This window comes from Centruroides sculpturatus, unplaced genomic scaffold (genome assembly GCF_000671375.1).
Source record: "Centruroides sculpturatus isolate CEXI.00-Female unplaced genomic scaffold, Cexi_2.0 scaffold586, whole genome shotgun sequence".
In the NCBI taxonomy this organism is placed as follows: Eukaryota; Metazoa; Arthropoda; class Arachnida; order Scorpiones; family Buthidae; genus Centruroides; species Centruroides sculpturatus.
In genome coordinates this window covers 335,583-348,419 of record NW_019384796.1, presented here as the reverse complement: position 1 = coordinate 348,419, position 12,837 = coordinate 335,583, and the positions used below count along the sequence as shown (strand labels likewise).

Genomic DNA, 12,837 nt, shown 5'->3' with positions numbered 1-12,837 from the left:
TAGCAGAACTTGGTGTCTTTGAAGATAAAGTTCCAAATCATGTGCTTGTAAATGAATATTTACCAGGACAAGGCATTATGGTAATTGTTTTCTGCTGTTGATTTCATTTATATTTAGAATAATAGGACTGACCATATGGCCAAAATGATAAAGGTGTTCTTCTCTTCTGAAAGATCCAGATCAGATCTGAATCTCAAAACATTTTCTTGGTTGATTTGGCTTTGTTTGTTTTATCAAGAAATCACTGAATTGTAGATAAGATCTATTCAAAAAGGGCATAGTTATCCAAATAACTCATAGTGTGCCAGTTCATCTCATTAGCAAAGTTATCAATCAGTTTGAGATTAGAATATGATACTTTGTCAGTTACCAACTTTTGTTATGAAAATATATTTTGCATTATGCAAAATTTAAAAAATGTACACATGGATTGTGACAAATTTGAAATAAACAGATATATTCTCTCAGAGGTTTGTTCGTAATTTCGAATGAATTTTTTAAAATAAGTTTGGATATGATTTAATTTACAATATCGATATATCTTGATAGGTTCCACCCACTATTTATTATATAAGAGACTTCATAACGGAAAGTGAAGAAGAATTATTAATAAGAAAAGTTGATAATGCTCCTAAACCAAAGTGGACCACTTTATCAAATAGAAGATTACAAAATTGGGGTATGAACTTTAAGAAAATATATCATAACTAAATTGTATGTAAACTAGATTACTTCCATTATTAAAATTAAATGACAGTAATCATCACAAGTACAAAAATCACTTTGGATGCTGAATAGAAGTATGATTCACATTTCTCTAGGTTCTTCAGTGTCTCATTATCTTATATCTCGATAGATGGAAATCATTTAATATTCCCTTCAACTGTCAGATGAAGTAGAGAGATTTCCTCTTTGGTAATACACCAAAACAAATTGTTAGTTGTCTGACGAGGTCATACTCTATCTGATTTATGTTTAATCATAGAATTAGTAAAAGCACAACAGCATCTTTAAAAAAGTTTCAGTTTTCATATCGTCTAAATGAAGATATTTGATTCTGACAGAAATCAAATCATCTGAAGATGAATGCATTTTTAAATCATAATTCAAATGTGTTAATATTTTCTATAAATATGTACAATAATAAATCATTTTTTATGTATAATTAGCACTTAAAAAGTATTGTTAATTAATATTAATATTTATTTAATCTTTAAAAGTTTTTTATGAACATAAACTTTAGAAATAAAATGCAAATATTTTTTGATTGTTTTATATTTTACTTTAAAGTCTTATAAATCTATTCTAAAAGAACCTTTTATGCTTCTACTAACTTCTTTACAAAACAGCCTAACTGCTTTGTGAAGTAGAATTTACTGTTTATTTATTTGTAGCCCTTTCTCTGTTCTATATATCTTTCCCTATAACTGGGTAAAAATTGGTTTAAACTGTTTTGAAAACCATTTATAAGTTGGAAGGACTATAATCTTAATTCAGTTTTTGTTATTTTACTAATATACAATAAATGTTATCTATAATGTAGGCCTATACCTTCTTGTCTGGACGTCAAAAAGTTATGAAGGCCATATACTAAAGTTTATGCCTTATTTAGGTTTACATTTACTTACTTTTAAACGTTAGGAAGCAGAAGATGCCCAGAAAATAAATATATCTCAAATGCCTGCATTATATAACTACAGGTAACCCCCATATAACACAGTATTTACATTCCAAAAAATTGCTATGTTATGCGAATCCATGTTATAGGAAACAAAGAACTAGTACAAAAAGGCGGGTTAGGTTCCAAAAATTAAAAAACATGCTATTATATTTTCATAATTAAGATAAATATCTTTATTAAGTGATATATTTTAATATAAATTAAACAACATTTTCTTCGTCATCACTAAAAGCACTATTAACCGAGAGCGTTTTCTTTTTGGCAAGTTATCCTTATCCTCTGAGCATTTTTCTGCATTATCTTCAGATCCATGCTTTACCTTTTGCAAAAAGTATGTAATTTTAGATTGCTTGCTTCTAGTTAAAAGATCTTTATAATTTTCCTTATATGGTGCTAAGCACTTATGAAGAATAAAGCAAGTATGGAATAAGGAAAAAATCTGGCAACATCAGAAGCAGAAGCATCGAGATCTGGCAACATTGAAACAAGTTTCGAGAGGACCATGTGTATTGACAGAAGGCGAGAAAAGAAAATTTACATACTTAAGTACTAATAGTTTATGAAAATAATAATTTTCGTTAACTATTATTACTTAAGTATGTAAAAATTTATTACATTTCATGTTGTACAAGGATTTTACCCAATTGAACTGTGTCAGAGTGAATCCTTGCTATAACAGTACCATGTTATACAGGGATGGTACCAATTCTTGAACCGTGTTAGAGTGAATCCATGCTATAGAAGTGCCGTGTTATATGAGGGTTACCTGTAAATAAATATTTTTAATCTCCAGTGTACTGGGCTGGATCATGGCATACACAAATGAGACAAATGTCTAGGGCCTGGTCAAACTGTGTATTTTGAAAAGATTTGTAAATAAGATAGTTCACAACTGTATATAATAAACAAATAAACAAAAATATATTGTTTTTTTATAGTATCAACATTATATTTTTTGTGTGCTCTATTTCTTGTGGGAGAGGGAGGGGGCCTGGTAAGAAGAAAATGTCTAGGGCCCCAAAGTGGGTTAATCCAGCCCTGCCAGTGTAGGATGCTCCAGAAAAAAATGAATCAAAAAGCAATTTGCCACACTGATATTCAACAATGACCAATGATTGACTACCATTCGTGTTGATGCCTGGTGATTGTTGACCACCATAATTACCTGAAAAGATCATGATCTCTGGTGAAAGACATGAATATTAATGTGTTAGGACAGTGGCATGAATGTTTGGTCAAAAATGTCATGTTACTTTGGTCATTAATGTAAATAAATGGATGTTTACATCATTTTATGTTTCACCATAGATACAACATATGTAAATACAGTGACTTATTGAAGTATATCATTAAATATAAAATTGTCTAATTTAATAATAAAATTATTATTTTCAGGTGGATTACCTCATCCAAAAGGAATGGTTGTAGAACCAATGCCAAATGTAAGAAGTATTCTTTTCTAAATTTAAATTTCATTTACAATTTTAAGATTTTTGAATTATCTATTATGTACTATATTATGCTTTTGTCCACTTTGGACGAAAAGCCCGAAATGCTAAAATGTAGTGATGTACAGGAATAAGTTACATTAAAGATATTTTAATTTGAAATTGTGTGATTCTCTTTCCTTGGTATAACAAGTCCTAGTTCAAAATAACATTCAAAGTGGACAAAAGCATAATATATGTAATTAAGGACAAGAAGCATGTATCAGAAATGTTATGAACTATGACTTTTAAACAAGTGGTAGTAATAAGTTTTGAAATTTAGTGGTTACAGATATATTCCAAGAAAATAGCAGAACTTGGTGTCTTTGAAGATAAAGTTCCAAATCATGTGCTTGTAAATGAATATTTACCAGGACAAGGCATTATGGTAATTGTTTTCTGCTGTTGATTTCATTTATATTTAGAATAATAGGACTGACCATATGGCCAAAATGATAAAGGTGTTCTTCTCTTCTGAAAGATCCAGATCAGATCTGAATCTCAAAACATTTTCTTGGTTGATTTGGCTTTGTTTGTTTTATCAAGAAATCACTGAATTGTAGATAAGATCTATTCAAAAAGGGCATAGTTATCCAAATAACTCATAGTGTGCCAGTTCATCTCATTAGCAAAGTTATCAATCAGTTTGAGATTAGAATATGATACTTTGTCAGTTACCAACTTTTGTTATGAAAATATATTTTGCATTATGCAAAATTTAAAAAATGTACTTAATAGAATTTTAAAAAGTAAAATAAACCGTATTTTATTTTTTAAACTTATTATAATGAAAATATTTGTGTAACTAACATTTATTTTCAATTAATAGTAGACTACATGTTGGGCTATTTATTAAGTATATAAAAATATATTTTTAAATATTAAAAAGTAGTACTTTTATATGCTTTTTAAAAAATGCTTTGAGGAAATAATGATTATCAAGTTGATTGAAATACTTTAATCAAATAAAATCAATATAATTGATTAATATTGATGAATTACAATGCAATTCTCTACAAGGACAGTTACTTATGAAAATCAGTCTACAATATACATTATCATATTAAAAGTAATTGGACACTGATATTTGCAAAGTGAATCAAATGATAATTGTATTTTAATTGCAAACTATATGTTCTACATTGTACAGTATAAAATGTCGAACCTCAGAGGTATCTGCCACTCACAGTTAATATGACTTGATCCAAGGAACTTGCAGCGTTTGAATATGATATTATTGTTGGTTCTCACATTAATGATTTGTTTGCTGATGGTATTCATAAATGAAAGGTCACCAGATCAACAGTGAGTTATATAATTATCAAATGGAGAGATAAAAGTAAGGATCAGGATTTATGCAAACCATTATCATCTATTAGAGAACTGGCTAGGAAGAATGGAGGAAAATACCATTTGAGATGTATCAGAAGTTAGTGGAAAGTATGCCACACAGACTGTCCACTATCCTTAAAGCCAAAGCAGATCCCACTAGTACTAAAATTGGTAATAAAATACTACTACTGATACTTGCATAGATGTGCAATTACTTTTGGTAGGGTAGTGTATATCTATATATATAAAAATGAATGTATGGCTGTCTGTCTGTCTTTCATGCATTACTACACCATTTATCCGATTGCCATGAAACTTTGGGAAGTTGTTTAATATACTCCTGCGAAGATTTCTGGCATAGTACATTTATCCTATGATAGATTGTGCGTGTGTATACGAGCATTTCATCGTGAGCATTTCAGTACAGTTAGGAGTTGAAACTTGAAATTTGGTACACAGTTAGGGTATGTCACGCACACCAACAAGGGGTTTTTTGAAATCCCCTCTGCGGGGAAAGTGACAGGATTAAGGCTTCAACAATGGAAGTGTTAAGAGAAAGCAACATGCAAGATTTACAGGCGCAGATGCGGTTTTTTGCATTAAATCTAACATAATTTTAGAATAAATTGAATATCAAACTCAAGATAAGTTGCATAAAACCAGTTCGCATAACAACCCTGACCTATGGGAAGCCCAATGTCAGGGTTGTTATATGAACTGGTTTTACGCAACTTGAAAAGCACGTTGTTAATAGCTTCAAAAAAGATATTGTGTTTTACAAAAGATATGTGGACGATGTGTGCGTTATCTGGAGAAACGGCGAAAGAATATACTAATTCATACAGGTTAATATCTTGTCATATGAACAAAAATGAACGTTAACGTTTTAAATATATTTACGTTATTAATAATGTAAATATAATATAATATAAATAATTTATTATTAAATTTACTAATAATTTCAGCCACATGAAGATGGTCCCCTCTTTTATCCAACTATTACCACTGTTAATCTAGGATCTCATACTATTTTAAATTACTATCATAAAATAAATGAAGAGGATTCTTCTAACAATGAAAAAGAGGAGGTAATTTTGTAAATTTTTACATAGAAATATGAATAATTATGTAATTGCTAATTGACAATATGATTAAATTTTAAAATTTATTTTAAACTATTTATTAATTTGTTTAAATACTTTGATTCTTTCTAGATAATCTTTGATTTTATCAAATTTTACAATTTATATTTTTCACTCATTTTGTTTCCTTCAGCTATTATGAAAAATGTTTTTGAATGTTAGTTTAATGAAATAATTGCTTCTAGAAATTTGAATTCTAAATTATTAAAAGTATAATTGTTTTAGTATAAATATTTAGAAAATTTTTATATATTTTGTAGACTAATTCCAATAGACTTCTAGCATCAGTTTTACTAGAACCACGAAGCCTTTTAGTAGTAAAAGACGATATGTATCATAAGTATCTTCATGGCATCGATGAAAAGGTTGAAGACGAAATAAATAACAACATTGTGAACATAAGAGATCATTTAAGTAATTATCCTTTGAACTTAAAACGTAATCGAAGGATTTCATTAACCTTTCGTTATGTTCCCAAATTTATTAAAACAAAATTGTTTTCAAAGCAGTACTAAATAAAAAAACATGAAACATGTTCAATGTCGTTATGGAATTGTTATATATATATATATTACTTTTACTTTCCTGGCTGTTATGTATTGAAATCGGTCAAATTTGACCCTCTGGGTTTTTGCAAATCTCCACATTTTGAGACCCCTGAACCCAAAAAGTAAAAAAAAAAGGGGTGGCAAAAAATTCCGTGGATATGCATATGTATATTTTTGTGTCTATTTCATTGGTTAAAATGGTTACATTAATGGAGCACTTATTACAAATATAAGATGTCTGTCACATTTTTCACAATCCAATTCTTTCTAGGTTTGTTTTGATTTGTTCAAGTAGATTTTCAGAAGTAAAGTGAAAATGTATGTCACATCAACTACATAATTCAGAAGACATACACGAATATTTCTTTTATTCCGATTCAGATGGAGATATGCTTCTGCTTTCATGATGATTCATTAGATTCATAAGTATGTAGACAAGTACAAGCACTGGACTTAGGTCAGTGCAAAAAATTTATTATCTCCTAATAATTTAAACGTGATTTTAAGAAACAAACAACTACAGAAATAATGATATTTTTTGGACTATGCATGCTAATGGGGAGTATTAGAAAAAATTCTATTCATGACAATTGGAGCAGTGACCCCAAAATTTTCAGTTTTCTAGAAACTGTGTCTATAAATAGATTTTAGCTTCTCCTTAGAATGCTTCATTTTGTCAACACTTTAACACAAAATCCAACAGACTGACTTTCCAAACTTGGAAACATATTCCAAAACCTAAAAGCCTCCTGGAATACAAATTTCTATCCATATGAAAATTTATGCATTGATGAATCTCTTTTCCTTTGGAAGGGATGACTTTCATTTTGACAGCATATTCCATCAAAATGTTCCTGATTTGGAATAAAATTATATATATTAGCTGATTGAAAAATTAATTATGTTTTAGATATAATAGTCTATACAAAAAAACTACGAAATTTTCAGAAAAATACAAAGATTTGGACAGTCTGGAAGTGTTGCACTCGCTCCTTGAGGGTTATTCTGGAAAACATTATAAGTTGTATATTGATGATTATTATGTGATAATCCAGAGGTACTCTTACCAAGAGTAAATTTTTACCCTACATAAATTTACATAAACATACATAAATTTTCACCCTAAACAAACTTAAATAAATAATTTATTTTAATTTCACTTAAAAATGCTAAAAAAGGATATAATTTAGAATAAAGTTAATATAACCAAAAAAGGGTATAAAAGTTTAACATCCTGCAAAACTGCTATATTACTCAGCAGTTTAACCAGAAATGAGGATGTTTTGTATCCTTCCTCCACACCTCATATCTGAGAATTTTGCACACCACCTGGTCCATTGACACATCATTTCTGATAATCATGATGGTGCAGAAAACGATGATAAAAAGAGTGGCTTGAATACACTCGGGGCAGTTGTTTCCAACATTGCCATACTGAGGAGTTCGTTCAAAATATTGCCAAAGTGAGTGCTCCTCCTCCCTCAGCTGAACCTGTACTTCGGACTCGCCACCCCAAGAAATGAACAACAAAGGTTTCAACATGAGCAACGAGGTAAACGTTTATTGTAAACTCTCTCTCTCGGTTTAAATCTAAGATAGACCCTAGAGGAGTGATAAGAGATAATTCCTATCTCATCCATATCCTCTATATTCTCGGTAATATGGATTATAGTCGTATGTTATATCTGTACGCCTATGTTATCTTTTTATGTTTTGTTGTATTATTAATTGTCCTTGTTGTTATTTCTTTGATTAAATTGTTAACTTTATATTTAATGTCCTTCTGGTCTGGTATTCATTGCATATGCACAAACCCACACAGAATCTTACCACTCGGGTTCTTTTAAAAATTAAGCCATCCAGTGACAAGGTGAGCAGGTCTAACAGATCTGATGATTAGAGGGCCTGGACCCTCGTCCGTATTCTCACAATTATAATTCTCCAGAACCTTGGAACATTAAAAATAGAAGGAATAGAAACTTGTGGTACAATAAGAAAAACAGAAAATATTTATCAACTGATTGAAAAAATTAAATCTAGAAGTGAGCATTTTCTATATGGATAGCATCTTATACATCTTACATGAATGATGGATGGATAAGCAAGAGGTCTGAATGTTATCAAATTTTCTTCCACATTAAATGGAAAGTGCATCATTAACCTCAATCTCAACCTGAAGAACTAGTATAAAGCCATAAAGTATAATGAAAATATGGTCATCTAGACATGATAGTTATAATCAAACCCCAAGAAAAACAAATGGTATAAGAAATTATTTTTTCATTTCCTTGTCATCTGCACATATAACTATCATCTTGTATAAAGACAAAAATCTGAACAAATACAGACGTATATTCGGTGAAACTATTCGACTTGATTAACGCACATACGAAAATTGGCGCGCAAACTGCATTATGGCAAAGACCCTTCTCTATTGGCCCGCTGTCACTACGCTTCGCCAATCGCGTTAATTCTTGACAGTTGTAGCGGACAGACGAACGTCATGGCAGTATGTGATAAATGATGATATCAAATGTGGATAACGATGAAATAACCTACACGTGTAAATAACGGAAAAATAAGAGAGAAGGACCGCGAATTGAAAATGTGAAAATAAATACGAAATTGAGTTGATAACATAATCGAACAAGGCAGCTTATTGGCACGAAATTCGCGGCTGTCAATGCCAAACAATGCTTGTGAAAGACTTCGGAAAGCTAAATGCTTGTAATGAAAGTCTCAGCTTGCACGGGCGAAAGCCTGAGACCGTTCGGACTACCAAGCAGCCCAAAAATACAAAGTATATATATATATATATATATATATACTTTGTATTTTTGGGCTGCTTGGTAGTCCGAACGGTCTCAGGCTTTCGCCCGTGCAAGCTGAGACTTTCATTACAAGCATTTAGCTTTCCGAAGTCTTTCACAAGCATTGTTTGGCATTGACAGCCGCGAATTTCGTGCCAATAAGCTGCCTTGTTCGATTATGTTATCAACTCAATTTCATATTTATTTTCACATTTTCAATTCGCGGTCCTTCTCTCTTATTTTTCCGTTATTTACACGTGTAGGTTATTTCATCGTTATCCACATTTGATATCATCATTTATCACATACTGCCATGACGTTCGTCTGTCCGCTACAACTGTCAAGAATTAACGCGATTGGCGAAGCGTAGTGACAGCGGGCCAATAGAGAAGGGTCTTTGCCATAATGCAGTTTGCGCGCCAATTTTCGTATGTGCGTTAATCAAGTCGAATAGTTTCACCGAATATACGTCTGTATTTGTTCAGATTTTTGTCTTTATACAAGATGATAGTTATATGTGCAGATGACAAGGAAATGAAAAAATAATTTCTTATACCATTTGTTTTTCTTGGGGTTTGATTATAACTATCATGTCTAGATGACCATATTTTCATTATACTTTATGGCTTTATACTAGTTCTTCAGGTTGAGATTGAGGTTAATGATGCACTTTCCATTTAATGTGGAAGAAAATTTGATAACATTCAGACCTCTTGCTTATCCATCCATCATTCATGTAAGATGTATAAGATGCTATCNACTCGTTGCTTACCTTTCCCTGCGTGTGTATATATTTTTTTTTATTTCGTTATTGCTGTGTTGTTCTATCTCCCAGCAAGTAACACAATTCGAATTATATTGAAAAAGAAAGGAAAACGAAGTAACAGAGAAGAAAACGGAATTTTATCAAAAAGTTTTCAGAATGCTTTTTTCTCACAGATTCTTTGAGAAAAAAGTATTCTGAAAACTCGTGCAACAACGTCTACACTTTACGACATCGTCCTCGTACTGATACAGAATGCCATTTTGAAGAATCGAATGAAGTTTTGAAAGTGGAGGCAAATTCATTGGATGAGAAAACCTTCGGCTCTTATGTAGTAATTTTGAAGAACACGATGGAAAAAAACCAAAAGGATCATCAGAAGCAAAATTGAAAAATATGTATTTTGAATACTGCTCCAACTACCAGTAGCAATCTAAAGGTGTGAACACTTCAAATGAAATTTAAAAATATCAAAATTTATGCTATCTAAAAACTAGAAGTATTGATAAATTAAAAACCGAAGTACTTTAATTCCTTTAACTTACTTGAGAGACTAAAAAATTAATTTATTCAAGAAGAAAATAATTTGGTTAAATAAAATTTTAATTAAATTGTTTTATCTTCCTTGAAAAGAACTGTGATTTCTTGTGTTCTTATTATGGAAATATGAACAGATTCTTTAAATACAATATTTATTGAATTGTTCACCAGATGTTGTCTGTACCACACTTACTTTGTAACCGCTCTGCACCTTGTTGTTATGCCACCTTCAATTCTATAGTTTTACTGTTGTGTACCCTTTACGTCAAGCCACCTTGTAATATGAATCCATTTTACGCCTGTCTCCTTTGATGTTTATTCTCATATCGTTATAGCGGTTTGTATTGTATGATTTTAAGTATAATAACCTTTTTAAATTAATACCAACTGAAGAGGAACTATTTCCAATTGTCCGAAATGCATTTTGGTTATTTATGTTTATTACTCATACTCATGTAGACGTTTTTACTGTACACACTATTTTGTTTCATTAAATGTTCTAAATTGATTCCTGAGTGTTTGTGTCTATTATCACTGATGTGATAAGCCATTATTATCTACCTCACGTTAGTAGATGTTTTATTTAATTTAAGAATTACTAGCAGATGAGCCCGGCGTTTCCCGGGCAAAACATAACAACAAATGTTAAGATTATTAGCTTATTTCGTACTTCTATACCTTCTATTATATTATATTATAGTATTCCATTTATTTACAAAGGTTTATCGCACGGAGTGACCAATCTAATACATTAAAAAAAAATTCCAGCAACGAGTTGCTTACCTTTCCCTGCGTGTGGCACCATCATTTTATTAATTAAATTAAACAACTTATTATGTTATTAATTATTATAAAATGGCATAAAGCTTAATTTTGAGGGTGGGAATGAGTTTTATATTTCAAAAAAATGTAAATATAACGAGTAAAATGGTCATTAAGTCCGATCCTACACGAGATATGACACACGACCCGCTTTATCTCCCTACTCCGTCGACCTTTAACCACCAAAATTTAATAGAATCAATCATCTAGTACACAAACCTCCCTGTAAAATTTCAGAAATTTTCGACAAAAAGCACAGGAGTTATTAAACTTCAAAGAGAGTGAACAAAATTGTGTCCCTTATACACGCGTTAACATCTATAGAACAGAAAGAACTGCGAATTTTTCTTTTTGCATTTCTCGAAGTTTCAAGATTCCGACTCCAAAAATGTAGAAATGTTGGTGTCATTTTTTTGACCAATCGCCATACTTATCTTCTGTTACTTATAACAGAATCAGGAAAGTAAATATCTCATGATTTATACGTTTTCCAAAATTTTCTATTGAAGACCACACATTGAAGGTGGCAATGTTACTTACTCCTATTTGTGAATTACCGGTTCGGCTCTCGATTAGTGAATTGTTTTGTACGACGAGTTTTTCCAGGATGATAATGGTATAGAAATGTGCATTGTCAAGGTTATTTCTCCCAAGTGTTTCACCCTTACGCTAGCCTTTAGATGTCTATTTTCATGGACAATTAAAAGTCAAGCGTCTTCAAAATCTTATTAATTTTTAAATTAATGAAAAAAAATTCCGTGGATGTGTGTGTGTGTTTCGTTTAATATTTCTGAATGGGTTAAAAAACGAAATTTTGCATGGTAGCTCATGTATAATGGGCATTTATGCTATTAAATTCTCGTAGTTAAAAATATAGGGCAGGGGTCTCAAACTCAAACGCAGCAAAAAGCCAGTCAAATAGATGTACTCGTATATCAAACGTGGGTTGTATTCAATAATCATCGGTAAACCAAAATATATTGTAATTTAAAAAAAATAAAATAGCTGCATCGTGTCACTTCTATAACAAATTTCTTTCTTTTTAAATTTTTCCATAGAGACCATGTAACGTTCTATTATCCAATTGGAAGTAACAATCTAGCGAATCCGTCATTTAGCGTGTTATCGCTCATCTAACTAACGTAGTTTTATCAACATGGAATTAAAAAGACTCTCTATTTACGGGACAGTCGCTCGGGAAAGAGCTTGGCCCGACCAAAATAGGAGCGGCCCGGGCGGGGATGTCCGACAATTTCACAGCCCGAATCGCGTCTCTGGCAATAGATGAGAAACCAATCCAGTTACAGGAGACCACCGTTCGGACTAACCAAAAAGCGAGATTTCGGGCGAAAATCATATAAAAGCTCAAAATCCCTAGGACAGGTAAAGGCTGGGACCGAGAACCGCAAACCTTGCTGATGGTGTCGAAGATTCTCTTCTGAAGAACAAAAGCACCAAAATACCGAGCGCAGGGATTACTGGCGGGCTTAACTTTCCCAACGACTACTTTCTAAGTTAAATTTATAGTACAGTAATTTTTATTTACAATTTAAAACTATAAGAGTATTATAGAATCATTTTAAATGATTCTTGAAAAAGCCGATTTAATAATTCGTTCAGAAACTTACATTCAAAACATTTAATTTATTACATACACTTTTTTAACATTAAAATCTTACATATTTATTATTCAGTTGAGAATTCAGAAAAAA

At 31.2% G+C, this 12,837-nt stretch overlaps 1 protein-coding gene across 2 annotated transcripts; it reads left to right on the top strand.

Annotated features, from left to right (window-relative positions):
- The first annotated feature begins 416 nt into the window (after positions 1-416).
- On the top strand, positions 417-8,728 carry LOC111629402 (alpha-ketoglutarate-dependent dioxygenase alkB homolog 6-like). 2 transcript variants are annotated; one of them, XM_023373299.1, is made up of 6 exons: positions 417-470; positions 550-679; positions 3,077-3,123; positions 3,461-3,556; positions 5,466-5,588; positions 5,903-8,728. In XM_023373299.1, the coding sequence occupies exons 1-6, from the start codon at positions 426-428 to the stop codon at positions 6,155-6,157; spliced, it is 696 nt and encodes a 231-aa protein (XP_023229067.1). In that variant the 5' UTR covers positions 417-425; the 3' UTR covers positions 6,158-8,728. The 2 variants fall into 2 exon arrangements, with proteins under 2 accessions (XP_023229067.1, XP_023229066.1); XM_023373298.1 differs by having other exon boundaries at positions 3,452-3,556; positions 5,903-8,723.
- Positions 8,729-12,837: the final 4,109 nt, after the last annotated feature.